This window comes from Danio aesculapii, chromosome 1, assembly GCF_903798145.1.
Source record: "Danio aesculapii chromosome 1, fDanAes4.1, whole genome shotgun sequence".
Lineage (NCBI taxonomy): Eukaryota > Metazoa > Chordata > Actinopteri > Cypriniformes > Danionidae > Danio > Danio aesculapii.
The window spans coordinates 49,401,421-49,421,249 of record NC_079435.1 but is presented as its reverse complement, the minus strand read 5'-3'; the positions used below and the strand labels follow the sequence as shown (position 1 = coordinate 49,421,249).

The 19,829-nt window shown below is 37.9% G+C and overlaps 1 protein-coding gene across 1 annotated transcript in view; it reads right to left on the bottom strand.

Moving 5' to 3' along the window:
- Positions 1–10,964: 10,964 nt before the first annotated feature.
- The window catches only part of zmp:0000001069 (orexin receptor type 2), a 9,863-nt gene continuing 998 nt past the window's right edge, over positions 10,965–19,829 (bottom strand). Inside the window, exons 2-3 of the mRNA XM_056453661.1 lie at positions 11,112–11,199; positions 10,965–11,007 (exon numbers count right to left, since the gene is read on the bottom strand). Coding sequence (XP_056309636.1) covers positions 10,965–11,007; positions 11,112–11,199 — 131 coding nt within the window. The remainder of the gene's footprint in view (positions 11,008–11,111; positions 11,200–19,829) is intronic.

Sequence of the window (19,829 nt, the reverse complement as noted above, 5' to 3'; positions counted from 1 at the left end):
TAAAAAATAATGACTGAAATGGGAAGCCATAAACTGTTCAGTCTAATGAATGGCAATCGTAGCACAGGCGGTCTCGATCACCATATTTGTGAAATTCAGTAGGAATTCTGTCATTAACCATATGTGGTTTGCCTAGATTGCGTGTGCTGGATTGTGTGTGCCTGAAACGTGCGTGGGTGTGTGGGTCTGCGGGTCTGCACCTGGATATATCTCGATATATAAGGAATTAAGCCGAAAAGGAATTAATGAATGTATTGTTTTATTTGATTTAAGCATATGTGTGTGCTTTTATTTGATTTAATCATATAGTGCTCCATAATGGTCATGGCACTGGATTTTTGTGTCCTACATGCAAGCGTAACATTAATTTTTAAACATCATGATTATTCCCATCACAAAAACACTTGAGACTGATTTGTGACCATATTTAGAATTATCATGAAGATTATTTACACCAATTTAAAGTAGAGATATGAATCCACCAATAGGGAAATAAATGCACAGATCAATCAGAAATGTGAATAAAGGTAAGTGATAACGGAGAATATAAACATTGACATTTTATTGTGTTTTCTAAGATTTAGAGTCCTGAATGCCAGGGAATGCTCCGCTTGAGCGATCATGAGGAAGATCAGAGCAGCACACCGTCCAGAACTCAGCCTGAGGGCTCTGGATGGTCATTGGGTGGCCCTCGCTGCTGCCTGTGCTTAAATGTTATCACTGGTGAATCAGGTGACTGAATGTCTCTCAGGCTTATTTTGACCAAGTGTGTGTCTTGTACTAAGTGTGAGCAGTGACGTCTTGAGGCTGTGTGTGTTTGTGTTCAGGTTTCTTTAGGCTGTGTTTAGATGCTCACCCTCTTAACATCCTTAAACACCAGTGTGAACAGAGCTAAAGGCGCCTTCCTAAACAAACATCCAGCGAGGCAGGAAGCAGAGAGAGGAAAATGGGGTTTCAAGGAAAGGTAGACCTGGTGAGTACAGTGTGGTAAATCTTTGTGTTTTAACAGGCAGGAAGGAAAGCAGAATGCTGAGAGGAAACAAAATAAGGGAGATCGCTGTGTTTATCAAGATGATCTCAAAACACCCAAAAATAATTTTTAATAAAAGCAAAGAATGCCCTCTTTTCATGGCATGCCAAGGAAACCACTCCCAGTTACAGTTCTTCATTTGGACATTTTCTACACACTGGGCTTTTATTTTATTTGGAGCCATTTACCAATATAAGCTACATAGCTTGTTGATTAAAATGAATATAACGTTACAGTCAAGACAACATAAATGAAGTTTATTTATAAGTAAAGTTTATTTATAAACTAATTTCGAGAGGATTACGTGCTTATGATTGCGATTCCTAAGCCACTATAAATACCCTAAGTTCCATATACTGTAACAGCCATCTTCATTTTGAAGAATCCCCCTGTCCACCCCTACTTCTCCTCCTTTCCTAGATGGGTGGCAAGGTGGCACAGTGGTTAGCACTGTTGCCTCACAGCAAGAACGTCACTGGTTCTAGTCCTTTCCAAGCCAGTCGACGTTTTTGTGTGGAGTTTACACGTTCTCCCCATGCTCATGTGGGTTTCCCCCGGGTTCCCCGGTTTCCTCTCTCCGTCCAAAAACATGCAACTTAAGTAAATTGACTAATCCAAATCGGCACCATAGACATGCTCCAAGTAAGTAGTTGTCTCTTAAGAGCAATCACTCAATCATCAACAGCAGAGGAGCTCTCGAGATCTACCTGAGCTCAAACTCCCCTCTCGCCTTGCAAACGGGAGGGAACCCCAGGCTCTAGGATCTTATGAGCTCAGGGTTCTCTTCTGGCACAGCATGCCAAACAAGCTTTATAATCAATCATCAGCTAAGTGTGAACTCTTGAAACTAATTTCGAGAGGATCACGTGCTTATGATTGGCCAAGGCTGGTCCCTTATTAGCTCTCATATGATTTACCAATCAGACGAATCCAAACGCACATAAATAACCAGATTTTCTTACATTAGTCATCTTCGCCTTGCAGAATCCCCAATCCACCCCAACTCCTCCCCCTTTTTCCTAGACTAATACAGCACAGGGCGGCATGGCAGCTCAGTGGCTAGCACTGTTGCCTCACAGCAAAAACGTCGCTGGTTCGAATCCTGGCTGGGCCAGTTGATGTTTCTGTGTGTAGTTTACATGTTCTCCCCATGCACGCGTGGGCTTCCCCAGTTACTCCAGATTTCTCTCACAGTCCAAAGACATGCAGTATAAGGAAGCACCCCAGGCGCATTTCCTGGTTCGTTTAAGAAGTGTAAGTGCTCTGAATAGGGCTCAGGCACAGTTCAGTTGGCCGGTCCTGGCCCGGTTGGAAGAGGTGTGCCAGAGCGTGGTTCACTTGGGCTTTGGCATGGTACGCTTGTATTGTAAGTGCTCGAAACTGAAGACACAACATCATTTTAAGGGACTGTTTTATATGGATTTATTAATCATTCATACTGTTCATTGAGCGCAAACTTAAGCTGCACCTTCAACAAACCTCCTCATACCTGCAGCACGGGGACTTTATGATTATTTATGAGCGTCAAAAGTGACTGATCTGTTCAGCGAATTATTTGACTGTGTGGCACTGCATATCAAACGACTAAAATAATATAACTAAAAAAATCTCCACTGTGCTGAACGAGAGCTCTTCTCTTCTGTTAACTGACCAGCGCATCATCGAGGACATAAGTGTGCTCCGGCTCAGATGCAATGTGAGTGCAGGCCGTTGGGGCAGAGGGGAGTGGAGACAAGCGTGCTTCGGCACGGTTCAGGGCAACTGCACATAATGTGAGTACGCCCTAAATGAACTGAATAACCCAAATTGGCACAGCATATGAGTGTTTTAGTATGGTGGGCATTCACAGCATAACCACATAATGGTATAGTTGGCGGTTGATTCTGCTGTGGCAACCCCTAGTAATCAAGGAATAGGCTGAGCGAACGAATTTGGGTAAGCTCTCGAGACCTACCTGTCCTACCTACCCTATCTTCTAAGCTCAGGGCTCTCTAATCAGCATACCAAACACGCATTATTATCAATCATCAGCTAAGTGTGAACTCTTGAAATCAAGATTAGAGTATGCTGAGACCTAGCCAAAGCCAAGAAGTTTTACAAAAAGTCACAGTAATGGTTTGAACAAATGAATCACAACATAAACTGAGAATTTCATCTCCTGCAGTTGTAATCTTTAGTGATCTTTAAATAAACTCCTCATAGGGGCCATTCACATATCGTGTCTTTTGCATGCACAACTTTTTTGCAATAGAGACATGCGGTTTGTGCATATTGGGAGCGACGCACTCACGCATTCCAGGTACACATAGTTAAAAACGTCTTGGCTGTGTCTGAAATCGCCTACTACTCAGTAGATGCTACATTTGAATTTACTGCACAACCGTTAGAAAAGGATGTTCTACAGTTGAAGTCAGAATTATTATCCCCCCTTTCAAATTTTCTTTTTTTTTTTATATTTACCAAATGATGTTTAATAGAGCAAGGAAATTTTCACAGTATGTCTGATTATATTTTTTCCTCTGGAGAAAGTCTTATTTGTTTTATTTCGGCTAGAATAAAAGCAGATTTAATTTTTTTAAAAATATTTTAAGGTCAAAATTATTAGCCCCTTTAAGCTATATATTTTTTCGATAGTCTACAGAACAAACCATCATTAGCTGTCACGGTCACCAGCGATCCAGCCTGCAGATCACTAATGGACTACATATCTGCTGGTATATGGACTACAAGTTCCAGTCAAGCACCACACAAACACACACACACACACACACACACACACACACACACACACACACACCTGTTTCAGATCATGATTGATTACACAGACAGCTGGGAGCTGCTCAAAGACTGATTAGATGGACTTTAAATACAGAGCGCGCACACACACACACACCTCATTGCTGAGTTTGTTACTGAATGCGAACATTACGACTTGTTTTCTTTGTCTGGCCTTCCATGTTTGACCCTTGCTTTGTTTTGTTTGTTTTACGTTGTCTGCTTCCTGCCTTCTGACCACTGGCCTGATACTTGACTACGACTCTGGATTGCCTGTATACATCTGTTTGCCCCTGTGTTGACCATTGCTTGCCTGACCATTATCTTTGTAATAAACCCTGCATTTAGATCCGCACTTCCTTGTCAGCGTTCCATTTCACATTACAGTAGAAGCAGTGGAAAAGCAACAATAGTCCTCTAGACCAAGATAAGACTAAATACAAATAAAGTTATTGCAGAAATAAAAAAATGACCTTCAAAAAATGGTTCTGAGATCTTGGGTTAAGCTACAACAATACATTAATATGCTCAGTTGATGCACAGTAAATATTTCTTAGGGTGTTTTTACACACAGAGTACTTGGTTTGTTTGTTTGTTTGTTTCATCTTGGCTTTCATGACATACATTTTGTAATAAAACGTACAGAACAATCTAAACAATAACAGGTTCTACTGCTGTATGGTTGTATTTTTTGATTCACATTTGTTTTGATTTGGTTTGTTTTGTATATGTTTTAGTCATTTGAAGGCAAACCGAAACCCACATTTAAAGCAGTCATGGCCCACTTGTCACTTTATTCACACTTATTCAAATTAATCGCACTAACAGAGCAGTCACACCAGATTTTGTTTCAATCAAAACAAAACTGCCAAGTGTGAACACACTCCATACTGCTGCTTCTAAATGTAACTTGCATAACCACCGTGAAATATATGAAGATGAACAGTATGTGAATCAGTCATCAGATATAATATTCCACTCTTTCCTCTCAGGATTTCCCTTCACATATCATCTGTCACAAGTAATCTGTATTAATCTATAGTAAATGAGTGGCAGGAGAGTGAAATTCGTTAATGAGTGGCATAATTTTCTGTCTGCAAAAGGTAAAACACACCAAGATGTCTGCATGTTATGGGGCAGCATGGTGGCTCAGTGGTTAGCACTGTCGCCTCACAGCAAGAAGGTCGCTGGTTCAAGTCCCAGCTGGGGTAGTTGGCATTTCAGTGTGGAGTTTGCATGTTCGTGTGATTCCTCCGGGAGCTTCAGTTTCCACCACAGTCGAAAGATATGCGCTTTAAATTAATTGGATGAACCAAACTGGACATAGTTTATGAGTGGGTGTGTGAATGTGAGAGTGTATGGGTGTTTCCCAGTACTGGATTGAGGCTAAAAGGGAATCCACTGTGTAATACATATGCTGGAATAGTTGACGTTTCATTGCGTGTGGCAACCACTGATAAATAAGGGACTGAGCTAAAGGAAAATGAACGAATGGCTGCAGTTGTGTTATGGCTGATGTTAGTTATAAAAGGCAGTATTTGAACATCAATCACAGGTATTCATTGTTATCTTGAAAAGGAAATCTGGGCTCTCAGTGGAATCAATGAGCAGCTGGTGGAACAGGTGGGAAGGTGTCTCATTGAAAAGTGCGAGGAAAGTGTTTGGAAGGTAGTACTGAAGGTCACACCTCTTTAGATTCAGCTCCCATCATTAGTTTAATGGCAGATAAAATACACCTCTTTGAGATGATTTAGGCTGTAACATGGCATTTTATACTGCTGGAAGTAGCCCTCACAAGATGGATATACTGTGGTCATAAGTGGATGCATGTGGTCAACAACAATACTCAGATAAGCTCTGATTATTACATTCATTGCTTATTTGGTACCAAGGGGACACAAACTGTACCAAATTCAAATGGTAACATATGAATGCTGCAGCAGAAATCGACTCATCAGACCAAAGCCTGTTCAAATTCTAGTAAAATTTTCCATTCTTAGCTGGCAACATGGCACCCAGAATGGTCATTTGATGCTGTAACACCCCCGATCCAAGGTTAAAGTCTGTGTGAACTGGAAGTTGCTGAGACATTTATTACAGAATGTTGATGTACTCCCAACTGAAACTGAATATAGAGTATGGTGCGAGGCTTCCATCGTGGCAAACTAACAAACATAGAGGGATGGTTTGGAGTATTGCGGCTGAAATTGTCTCACGGACGTCAACAGAGAAGAACCGCCAAATTCATTAATTAATTTATTAATTCATTCAATCACTTTCCTTTGGCTTAGTCTAATTTATCAGAGGTCACCACAGTGGACTGAAGTGCCAGCTATTCCAGTATACGTTTTACACAGCGGATGCCCTTCCAGCCGCAACCCGGTACTGGAAAACACCCATACACTCTCACATTCACACACCCACACACACACTATTTGGCAATTTTATTCAATTCACCTTATAGCGCATGTTATTGGACTGTGGGGGAAACCAGAGCACTCCTCACTCCAAACTGTGCTAGCAATATAAAATTTTTGATTTCACACAGACTTTAAACATGTTGCATGTCCATGCCTCGTTCAATGTGACAGTGTGTCTAAAGCACTTAGTGCAAATGCATTAAGGGCGTGTCCGAATCCAGTTTTGCTATTTTAAGGACTGAAAAATACGGTCTGCACCCTGGCGCATGGTCTAACAGGGTTGTGCTTATTCTCTTAATGAGTCATGGTTGTGTTTTGAGCATAACGTGCATTAAACCAATCAGAGTCTCATTTGCCATTTACTTTAAGAGTCAGTTGCATCACGCCATAGCGCATTTGCTATTTACATGGTGGACATTGTAAGTGGAAAAACTGAATGCTTTACTAGCGAGAAAACAGCAGCGTGAGGATAAAGAACGAGCCCCCTCCATTCGCCCTCTTTACTTTCTATTTACTTTACTTTTACGCTTTACTTTACTCCTTTACTTTCGTGGTTAAAGAAACGTTTTTTACACACTCCACTGAAGACATCCATCAGCCTACATATTTAATTTCACCCATGAGTCCACAAAGTAGCACAAATGGATTTGTTATTTAAACAATGTGGCACAAAAATGGGGAAATTAGGGTTGTGCTGGTCTGAAAATACCAACAAATTGCACCATACTGGACACGTCTTTCAGCTTATTGCGCCGGGTGTATGATATAGGGCCCACAGAGTCTCAGAAGCTTCTGGTTCACATGGACTTTAATGTTATTTTAATGGTTGTTTATTTTTACTAATTACTTATATTAATATTTTTTCTTTATTATTTTGGTTAGTTTAAACTTCTGCTGTTTTGAAGTGTGCTGCATGAATACACATTGACAATATTTCAACAATATATACAGAGAAAGTCACATAAGTTGTTTTTGCAATAATAATCTCATTTAACCTTCAAAATGGTCAGGTGAAGTAAATATTAGCCCTGACTTGTCTAATTACTCTAACTTGCCTAAATAACCTAGTTAAGCCTTTAAATATCACTTGAAGCTGAATATTAGTATCTTGAAAAATATCTAGTAAAATATTATTTACTGTCATCATGGCAAAGATCAGTAATCAGTAATAAATCAGTAATTAGAAATGAGTTATTAAAACTATTATGTTTAGAAATGTGTTGAAAAAAATCTTCTTTACATTAAACAGAAATTGAAAAAAAAAAAAAAAAATATATATATATATATATATATATATATATATATATATATATATATATATATATATATATATATATATATTGGGGCTAATAATTCAGGAGGGATAATAATTCTGACTTGAACTGTTCATTCATTTAGCGAATCATCTCTCTTACATGCGATATGGCAAGAATAACACTGTGTAAAACAGATTAGAGAGAACCATACTGTAGCTCCGTGCTGTAGTGACGCACATCAAGCGTGTTCAACAATGAGCAAATCTCACACCCTTAAACTCGTGAGATTTCACTGCAGAAGTTGCGATCACGATGGCAGACACATCCAGATAAAGTTTACCCCCTGAGGAGACAAAGCTGGCTGATGTGAACTCATCTTAAAAGGGTCAAGCTGGCAGAGATGGTGGGAATGGCTCCTGTGGCTGGCACAATGCCTCCTCCACAGCGCTTACAAATGGCAGAGTGCTAAAGTGAGACTCTGTGCTGTAAACAAGATTCGTGATGTCCCCTCATGTCAACAGACCTGGTGATGAAATATCTATGGGCTGTGGTGCCATACACTGCACAAACATTCTGTGTTCTGTGACCATGATTATTAAAGACATTGTAAAAATAAATTGTTAATTAACAGTTTCTGTATTTTGTTATTCACAAGTGTTTTCTTTTTATTTGAATTGCATTATGGGATGTTGATCTCTGCTTTATCAACTTTTGATGTTGAAAATTCAACTAAACAGTTTAACAAAGTGACTTTTAATGACTTTTTTTTTTAAAACTACCCCATTTTGCCTTCAGAACTGTCTTAATCCTTCGTGGCATAGATTCAACAAGGTACTGGAAATATTCCTCAGAGATTTTGGTCCATATCGACATGATAGCATCACACAGTTGCTGCAGATTTGTTGGCTGCACATCCATGATGCGAATCTCCCACCACATCCTAAAGGTGCTCTATTGGATTGAGATCTGGTGACTGTCGAGGCCATTTGAGTACAGTGAACTCATTGTCATGTTCAAGAAACCAGTCTGAGATGATTCATGCTTTATGACATGGCGCATTATCTTGCTGGAAGTCATAGAGGGATGGACATGGTCAACCCAATACTGAGGTAGGCTGTGGCTTTGACATGATGCTCAATTGGTACTAATGGGCCCAAAGTGTGCCAAGAAAATATCCCCACACACCATTACACCACCACCACCAGCCTGAACTGTTGATACAAGGTAGGATGGATCCATGCTTTCATGTTGTTGACACCAAATTCTGACCCTACCATCCGAATGTTGCAGCAAAAATCAAGACTCAGTTTCCTGTTCTTAGCTGACAGATGTGGCACTTGGTGTGGTCTTCTGCTGCTGTAGCCCATCCGCCTCAATGTTTCACATATTGTGCATTCACAGATGCTCTTCTGCTACCTCGGTTATTTGAGTTACTGTTGCCTTTCTATCAGCTCGAACCAGTCTGGCCATTCTCCTCTGACCTCTGGCATCAACAAGGCATTTGCGCCCACAGAACTGCCGCTCACTGGATATTTTCTCTTTTTCGGACCATTCTCTGTAAACCCTAGAGACGGTTGTGAAAATCCCAGTAGATCAGCAGTTTCTGCAATACTCAGACCAGCCCGTCTAGCACCAACAACCATGCCACGTTCAAAGTCACTTAAATACCCTTTTTTCCCCATTCTGATGGTCGGTTTAAACTGCAGCAGATCGTCTTGACCATGTCTACATGCCTAAATGCATTGAGTTGCTGCCAAGTGATTGGCTGATTAGAACTTAGCGTTAACAAGCAGTTGGAGTGGTTTAATAAAAAACACCAACCCAGACAATATATCAATTTAAAATATTACAAATGTTAATAAAAATCACCTTTTCAAGCTTTTCAATGTTAAAAGTTGTTAGAAGAAAGATCAAGATCTCATAATGCAATTCAAAAGCATAAATACACAGGAAAAAATAAAAACATGAATTACAAAATACAGAAAACTGCTCACTTATTGATTTTACTGACTTACTGCGATAGAGCAGGAAAGAAGATTTTTGGGAAAACTTTTTTTTTTTGCTGAAGCAATTACGCAATGCAAATTCATGGATCAGTTATTATCTCTTAATAGATGAATATTTATTATATATTCATGCCTAATCAAAACACTGTTGGATGCCAATTTGAATATTTTTCATCAGATTGTTGTGGAGTGAGAAATGCTGAGATGGCACAGCATGCCCTGAGGAATTGTAAAAACTTTAATTAAGAGTTCAGTCATTTTGCTCCAACTTGCAAGCTTGTAATGGTCCCTCTGTGCTTTGTTTTTGTGATAATATTGTTGTCTTTGAATTATCTTCATTTGTGGGTTGCTTTCAAACACACACACACACGCACACACACACACACACACACAGACACACGCACACACACACACACATACACACACACACACACACACAGTTCTCCTTTAAAAAATAAATAGATATTCTCTATATATTAATATTGGTGGTTAATTATGGCAATAAGCCAAAAAAAGTGAGTGAGTAAAACGTTATTAAATTTAAAAAATCTATTTTAATCTGTTTTTAAAGTAACTTATTGTTTATTCCTGTTTTTTTTGTCTTAATTGCTGAAAAACAACAAGAGTTTATGCTTAAAATAGAACAAATATCTTTTCGTTTGTTCTTGTTTTAAGCATAAAAACTTGGTTCATTTCGATCAATTAAAAATAAAATCTTATTTTCTTTGTAATTTTCTCTCCAAGTAAAAATATCTCCAGTGTATGTTCAGACATTTGTACTGAAGATTTTTTTACACTGAAGTTATTTCTGTATTTCACGAAGGAAAGGTGTTAAACCTTAAGATTATGTGTGTGTGTGTGTGTGTGTGTGTGTGTGTGTGTGTGTGTGTGTATTCCTTAACATGGTGGGGACCCCACAAGTATAGCAATACAAGTAACATTTTTGTAAAATACCAGTAAAATAAATCATCCAGAATCAAGTATTTTTTAAAATAAGTGCATTTAGTTTCCTATGTGGGTTATGGGGATAAAATATACAGTATAAAAACAAGTGCGTGTGTGTGTGTGTGTGTGTGTGTGTGTGACCCCACAGTGGCTGCAAGAATCTCACACTGCCTTGAGGATATTTCGGCTTGGATGAAAGACCATCACCTACTGCTTAACCTGGCAAAAACCGAACTTCTTGTCTTCCCTGCAACACCACACATACAACATGACTTTTCAATCCAGCTGGAATTATCCACCATTACCCCATGTAATTCGAAATTTTGGCGTAATCCTGGATGATCCAGGATGATCAGTTGTCCTTCAAAGAGCACATTGCTCACATCGCTCGATCTTGCAGATTTGCACTCTTCAACATCCGAAAAATTTGACACTTCCTAACAAATCATGCTACAACTTTTAGTCCAAGCTCTTGTCAATTCAAAGCTAGATTACTGCAATGCTCTTCTAGCTGGTCTCTCATCCTGCACTCTCAAGCCTCTGCAGAGGATCCAGAACGCTGCAGCTCGTCTTGTCTTCAATGAGCCAAAGAGAGCCCATGTAACACCTCTCACTTATCGCACTGCATTGGTTACCGGTTGAAGCTCGGATCAAGTTCAAATTGCTGATGCTTACTTACAGGACAGCCACTGGCACTGTCCTTACCTCCACCTGCTCCTGAAGGTCTACATCCCTTCCAGGAACCTCCGTCAGGGAGCGAGCACCAACTTGAGAATGCCATCACAGAGAGGCTGTAAGTCATTTTCCAAAACCTTTTCATTCAGTGTTCCACGCTGGTGGAATGATCTTCCCATTCCCACTCAGACTGCGGATTCACTGCTATCCTTTACACTTAAAAACCAATCACTTCGGAGAACACCTGAACCCCAGTGAATAAAACCAAACCACCTCTAGAAGCACTTTCTCTCTCTCTCTCTCTCTCTAAAAACAAAACAACAAAAAACACTCTGGCTCTAAATTCTCTGAGCACAAACACATTACTTTGTAAACTAGCACTTCTTGTGTGTATTGCCTCTTCTTGTTGTATCGCTGAATATCTCCTCAATTGTACTGTAAGTCACTTTGGACCAAAGCTTCTGCTAAATGTAAATGTATGCACGTGCATGTGTGCGTTCCCTTCAAATTATTCATTCCATTTTCTTCACTTGCTTTTAAAGTCTTCTCAAATGAATAGAAATGTAAAAACATTAATTTATTTGACAAAGAAAGCTTCAGTGCCATTATATATACATTTTAGGATCAATTTAACCCTCTACTGCATGCATTACGATAAATCTATTTAAAAAAATGGACTGTTTTTCTTTTCATGGAATGGTTTAACTTGAAGTGCTGTAAAAAATTGGAGAAAATCTTTTTTAAGAACTTTATGATATGTTGCCATATGGCAACAATGTCCAACAGTGGATCCAACTTAGAAATGTAAAATTTTGAGCTTTCCTTATATTTAATAATTGTGTTGTTTGTTTTGATCTAGGCGACACAGTGGCACAGTAGGTAGTGCTGTCGCCTCACAGCAAGAAAGCTGCTGGTTCGAACCTCGGCTGGGTCAGTTGACGTTTCATTCTGAGTTTGCATGTTCTCCCTGCGTTCGCATGGGTTTCCTCCAGGTGCTCCGGTTTCCCCCACAGTCCAAAGACATGCGGTACAGGTGAATTGGGAAGGCTAAATTGTCTGTAATGTATGAGTGTGAGTGAGTGTGTATGGATGTTTCCCAGAGATGGGTTGTGGCTGGAAGGGCATCCGCTGCATGAAACATGTGCTGGATAAGTTGGCGATTCATTCCGCGGTGGTGACTTCAGATTAATAAAGGGGCTAAGCCGAAAATAAAATGAATGAATAAATGAATGTTTTGATTTAATTGTAGTTGCGGTTTTATAACCTTTAACACAGAACTTACAAAACTTATACTTTCTAACAACTCATATTCCAACAGCTTTCATTTTTTCCATTCTTTCTTTGCTGAATATTATTGAAAATAAACAATATTGTGTTTTCATGTATACAACGTACAGTAAATATAAATATTTTCTCCAGTAAATATTATAACAAATAAATAACAAGTCAAATATACCCAGATGCATCAGAATAATAGCTACTAGATAACAATGTTTATATATACTATACTACACCTGTCTTATCTGTCTTTGAGATGACTAACTTGAACTGTCTCCATCACTGCTCTTATCAAATGTCCAGTCTACATCATTCTCACAGTCACTAAAACCCATCTCATCCTCATTTTCATCTGCAGGAAGAGCCAGTTCTGTCCTTTTCTTCTTTCACTTACCATAGAACATGATGGTGCTCGCTAATACACTATTCTTTGTATATCTAATCAAATATATTGCCATTAAAATTAGATTTTTCCCATAATTCAAATGCCATTAGCATACAACTAATCAACATGATATTACTAGCATTATGTTGTTATTGTTACAACTTAAAAGTTCACAGCTGACCTTGCTAGCTAGCTAAGCTATTGCAATATTGCACATCCCACTATTGGACAGTGTTGCCATTTGGCAACAAATACTTTTGATTAATTTACAAAAAACTAATTTGAAATAAACTTTTTGAGTTGTGAATATGTCATCATGACTTACTGGAGGTGATGTTTCAGATTTTTTTGTGGATCTGACATAATTTAATCCTTACTATACATTTGCATTCAGCAACTACTCACAATAAACGCCAGTCTGTCAGAAATCGCACCACACAAAAACACAGCATGTCATGTGACTTAACCAAAGCGCATCATTGGCTAAACTAAGATCTTCTCTTTCCACCAACAAAAAATTAGAAAGTTGGTCTTAAAGAAACAGTGGCAGGGAAATGAGCATAAATATCATGTTGCCACAAGGCAACACCATGCGGTAGAGGGTTAATGCACTAGTGCTCAGTTTTGGTCAGGTTCTGTCAATATAAAATTCTCAACAAGAAAAACAGCAAATGGTACAAAGTATGGAGGGAGTCCTTGGACACAATATCTCATTTTCAGCTTTTACCTCAAAAGACATAACAGTTTAATCAATCCAGTAGGAAAATAGATTTAGAGAGCTGCTTAAAGCGAAATATTGAGCTCTCTTCATCGCAGATCAATCCTTAATAAACAGTGAAGAGCCACTTCAACACTTACATCACAATCATCATCAATCTTGTTCATCTGGAGTAAATTGATGCGCTTGATGTTCAGACACGTGTGCATCATTTCACATGTACTGATGTATACAAAGTTTGGCAGCCTGCAATTAGCTGTGACAGACTTCACAGCTCTGTGGTGTTTGTGGTGGAGGGATATTATGGACTCACCCAACTGCACTTTCTTTTATGGTCTAGACAGACTGAAAGAATGCAAGAAGTCTCTTGAGACAATCTGTTCAAGCAACGTGTGACGTCAACTTGAATTAATTAAATGCATTTTAATCAACTCGATCGAACTTTCTGCTCTCTTTTGGATTTACTGTTGATTTTAAATTGGCTGATTTGCGTAATTGCTGCAGCAGCTTGCGTTTGAAAGTGCAAGATGTATTTAATTGCACTCAACTAAAAGCTTGAATCTTCAAAAGGGCACTGCCGTCTCTTCTCTTTCTGTGAATAAACCTTTAAATCTTGGTGTCTCAAAATATGTATATCCAGTTTGTGCCAATTAAAATGAAGCTACAGGAATTTTGAAGGAAAATTGTGTTTTGTTGTAATAAATAATAACCTTTGTACAACCTCTACAGCATAGTTTGGATTAATTGTTAAGCCCCTCATTTGAAATGTTACTAATTTCATTGTGCTGATATTTTTAATCTGCTATCATAATAAAAAAATGTAAGTCAATGACACTTCGAGAGTAAAAAAACAACATATTTAGGCAATACAAAATTAACATAAAATAAATTGTAGTCTTATGAAGGGAAACTGTTGATCTGTGCAAAAAAAACCAAACCAAAAAAAACTGTTATTTTAAATGACAGAAAATTTTCAATTTATCCATTTAAATGAATAGTTCATTCAAAAATTTACTCACCTCAAGCCATCCTCAGTGTATATAAATAGTTTTAAATTTTAAATCCATAATCCATAAATCTAACCCATATGCAGGCAGAATGTTAAAGGGGTGGTTCACAGTGTATTTTTAAGGTTTGGTTGTGTTTATAAGATGCAAAGCAATGTGTGCTTGTGCTTTACTTGTAGAAAATCACTATAATTTTTCATTTATCTTACTTTGTACATTTTACTTTCTTACTTATATACAGCTACACTGCTAATATGAAAATGACTGTCATATTTCCTAGTTCCTCTGAAAGGCTCGCCCTCAAGAGGCTCTGATTGGTCAGCTAACATAATGTGCTGTGATTTGTGGATTGGCTCCACGTCACGCCCCTACAAGCATGCGCTTTTGCGCTGTGTAAACACTGTCAGTCAAAGCAGCTGTTAGCTGCCTGGGTCAGACAGAAAATGAAGAGCACACAGCTGAACCTCACACCTGCTCTCTAAAATAAAATTATAAATTATAAAAATAAAAGTGTCTTTCACATATATTCAGAATAAGCATGTGTAAGTAATATAAAACGTTCTCATATCTTTTTCAAGTTTGTTATTTGAGATGTAGAACACAGCTGGAAAGCAGCTGCAAAGAGAAACACTGCAGCGTTGCTGAGGATTGTGGGTATTTACAGTGTTTGACTGATAAATATGAATTTGTAGCTAAACTGTTAGCGGTGCCAAACAACCACGCCCCGTTGCTGTGAATGCATAGTGAATGCGCGTAACCAGAAGCCCTTGTGATCTCACTAACCCGGATGTATTTTTTTGTAGTCCCCAAATTCGTTCACTGTAGGCTTTGCTAAGCTAACTCTGTAAAAGCTAATGTCTCCCTTTGCATTGAACTTTGAGCATCTTACATCCAGAGATGTTGTTTATGTTCGCACAGCTACATTACACATCAACTAAAGTTTAAAATATGATAACATAGTGGACCACCCCTTTAATGTCTTATTATGAAGCAGATTGATGTGATTTTGTAACAAAAATATTTCACATTTTTTAATTATATAAACTAAAATCATTGACTTCCAGTGGCTGCCGAATGTATTTTCTCAACAAACTTAAATGTACGAAAAGTTGCTGAGACTTTCATATGTTAATGTATTTCTTGAAACTGAAAATTGAATAGGAGGCGGGGCTTTCTTTTTGCACATCGTTCCCTCATAGCAAACTAAAGGTAAGTGTGGCATGGTTAAGAATATTGTGACGTTCTCCCTGTGCTCACGTGGGTTTACCCAGGGTTCCCCGGTTTCCTCCCACCATCCAAAAACATGCAACTTAAGTTAATTGACTAATCCAAATCGGCACCATAGACATGCTGCTAGTAAGTAGTTATCTCCTAAGAGCAATCACTCAATCATTAGCTACTACAGCAGGGGAGCTCTCGAGATCTACCTGAGCTCAAACTCCCCTCTCGTCTTGCAAACGGGAGGGAGCCCCTCTCTCGAGGATCATATGAGCTCAGGGCTCTCTCCCGGGACAGCATGCCAAACATGCTTTATAATCAATCATCAGCTAAGTGTGAACGCTTGAAAAACTATGAACATTTATTTTACCCCAGTATTTTCAATTGAGTTTCTGCGCTTCCCTGTTGCCACTGACGGCGCTAGCGTTTGCATGGTCTTTCATCTCATTTTATGCTTGAACAACTAAATGAATGCTTAAATCTATTTAACTGAATGTATTTTGATTACAATACGATGTCGATGCTGTAAAAGAAACCTTAAAAATGTTTAAATAGTCACAAAAACCTTTGACAGGAAGTTTACCGATAGCTGAAAAACACTAGCTGTGCATTTAGCCCATATGATGCACGCTTCAGACAAACTGATTACAAACAAACGACTCCTAAAAGTTTCGAAAGGAGTCATAACTACAATAATTCACACAAGGGTGGCTTATGGATGAGTAATATATCCAATAATTTTTATGTAAACTGTAGGAATGGGTTTTAAAAGCACAGCGGTTTGAACTGTAGTTCTGCCGAATGGGCAGTATTAATAGCTATATTTGTGGGAGAGCGTTGAAATTAGGTGATTGTATTGTATTGCAATATGGAACAGTTAAGTGTTGATGATAAATCAAAAGTAATTCACAAATACTTGAAAATGAGATGATTTAATGACAATAATTCTCAATGGTTACAACAGAATTAATTACAAATAACTGTATAAAATGATAAAATATGAAATGATAAAACATATATTATAAATTGTACCCAGCTTAAATGTAAAATTAAAGTTACAAGAGGTAGAAGGAGAGACACAGGGGGAGGGAGAGAGAGACAAAGAGAGCAGGCCCAAAAGTTAGCCTGATTGCAGTAGAGTCAGAGAAGATAGACTCCAGAGGAGGAGAGGAGCAGAGGAGAAAAGCAGACCAGGAAAAGACAGGCCAGGAAAAGAAAAGAGGCAGAGCAGCGTTTTACCACCTATTTTGTATCTTTCTTGACCATGTGACTAAAGCCCAAAATGCTGAGACATTCAAACTGACCAATCAACATGTGACCACATTGTAAAACCCCCAAAGTCCACACACCAGGCCCTGAAATGATCAGTATCTGCCTTTGGAGTCAGTATGGACCTTCTTGAGTCAAAAAGACATGTTTTGTCATATAAACAACTGCATATGATAATTTAGCCTCTGACAAAACTATTCTTTGAAATGCAGATAAATAAATAAAAAATATAATCTATAATATAAAAGATCTTTTTTTTAAAAAGCAACTACCTCCAAAATTGCATCAGTGATTTCTTCTTCTTTTATTTTGTACTATTCCCTATACCTTCAGTTATGAACAGCTTGTGTGTTAACAATTTCAACTTAGCCTTCCCAAAGCGCAGAGTTACACAACACTGACAGTTTGATGCTGAGACTGGAAGGCAGAATTAGGGCCACGGCAGGTACACTAAGCACACACACCGATGTACACACGCACATGCTGTTAAATTACATCACAGTACATCACATAAGTTCTCTGTCTACAGTATATGCATGCATAAATACTTGCCTGTGGTATATACAGTAAATAAACAAATGCATAACTTCCTGCATATACTGCATAAGTCTGCTGAATGAAGGCAAATATAAACTGTGAGCCATCATTAAACTTGAGTGCATGAACTCAATGATGCTCAAATCCTGCAGCCATAATTATTAATGGTACTAATATTTATTAATAGCCAAGTGCCTGTCCAGAAGAATGAAAGCTGGAAAGGTAGCAAAGTTACAGAGTTTATTTACTGGGTGCACACATTTTATTTTTGGCCATGTTGTGCATTTATTTATACTCACTAACTGCTAAAATTACCCACATTGTAATCTCTAGGGCAAAACGTCACTATCAGTTCACACAGAGGCTGTGCTGATGAGCTCATTGATAATGCATGAGAGAGCCAGGAATACTCAATTCACAGACAGTCATTACTTTTTTAAGATGTAATTTATATGCATGTTTTATCAGGAGATTTGATCAATGATAAAGAAGAAAACCCACGTAGTTTGATTCGTTTCTTTGGTGTAATTTTAGTTTGATTCTGAATATTGTGTTTCGGAGACAGCCTCACTTGTAATGATCCGTTGGTATTTTTCAGACAATATTAAAATCATTGACTCTGCATATGAGCTGTAGCAGGATAAAGAGGAATCTAACACACCGACAGATTATTAATCAACTGTGTGTGCATTGTGTAATGTTTGTTACATAATCCAACATTTTAAAAGTTGCACACACTGTAGAAAAATTACAACTATTAGTCATGAAAGCATATGTTTTTAGGTCATTGTAACTTATTAAACTAAGTTAATCATGTTCTGACTTAATTTTATGTGTTATGCTAGCAGTTGCTCCTGTTTGCTACCTGTTTGACCGTTGCCTGCCTGACTACCCCTATTAATAAACTGCACATGGATCCTCAACTCTGTCGTACAGTGTCATCCGTTACAGTCAAAACCATGTACATGCACCAAAAACTTTTCAATTGAAATAGGATTTTTTCCCAAACACACTGCAAACGCTTTAAGTGTCTGCATGATATGCATTCTTTGATCAATTTTAAGACTTGTTTAAGTATTTAAGACAGTGTGGGCACTACTAAACAGGGCTGTGTTTCCCAAACAATGACATAACACGGTTGAACTATCATAGAACGAGGCATCGTTTGGGAAAAGAACGATGCAGTTATGAGTAATTCCCAAAAACGTAGTTGCTTTTTTGCAGATCCATCGTTTGAACCACGTTATAATGCAAAACGTCCATAATGACGCCCTAAACAGGGTGGAGTAACAGCTTCTTCAGAGAAAAAAACTCAATGTTTTGTGCAAATTATATTGTTTTACAAGCACATGCATTTTTTTTTATCCGATATTAGTTTTGGTAAAAAACATGCACTCATTATTCATATTAATTGAAATATATGTAAACAACACATATAGATGTTTCCTTTGCAAATGTTATTGAGAATATTCTATATAAAATGACTTAGGTAACATCATTGATTCTGCATATGAGCTATAGCATTATAAAGAGGAATCCAACACACTGACAGATTATGAATCAACTGTGTGTGCGTTGTGTAATGTTTGTTGCATAATCTAACATTTTAAAATGAATACTTGTCAAAACAAAAGTTGCATTCACTGTAGAACAATTAGTCAAGACCGCATATGTTTTAGGTCGTTGTAACTTATTAAACTGAGTTAATCATGTTCTAACTTAATTTTCTAAGTTATGCAAGCAGTTTTAAGTCAGTTTAACATAGTATAAGTTCATTGTACTCAAAAGGTTAATTTGATTCAGCTTAAAAATTTAAGGTAACCAGGTTTTTTTTTTTTTTTCAGTGTATAGTAAATGTGCGAAAGTGACAACTGTACAGGAATGAATCCCCTAATTATTATAGTTTAGTGTGTGTAATCATTGCTGCATTCTTGTGTGTTTGGTATTGGCTATTTTGACTCCTTACTAAGCTTAGCTGTGGTATGGGCTATTTTGACTCCTTACTTATCTAAGCTGTTGTTGACAGAGGCACTGTTTATGTCTGCTTTACAGACAGTGCACAGTGTTGCCTTGTCCACTTGTTTTAAGTATTTTAAGTAATATTTTGAAGCTTGTTCATAAAGAAAATCAGTTTATGGATTTAATCAAGCAAGCAGTTGGAATGTTTTGTTTTCATATCAATATAAAGCATTTGGTTTTTCATAATTTTTAAAAAAAAATATAGGCTTGTTTGTTGTTTTTTCTAGGAAGATTTGGCAATATATTTGCGACAATTTAGAGCAGGGGTGCATAAACTGATGGGCCAGTGTC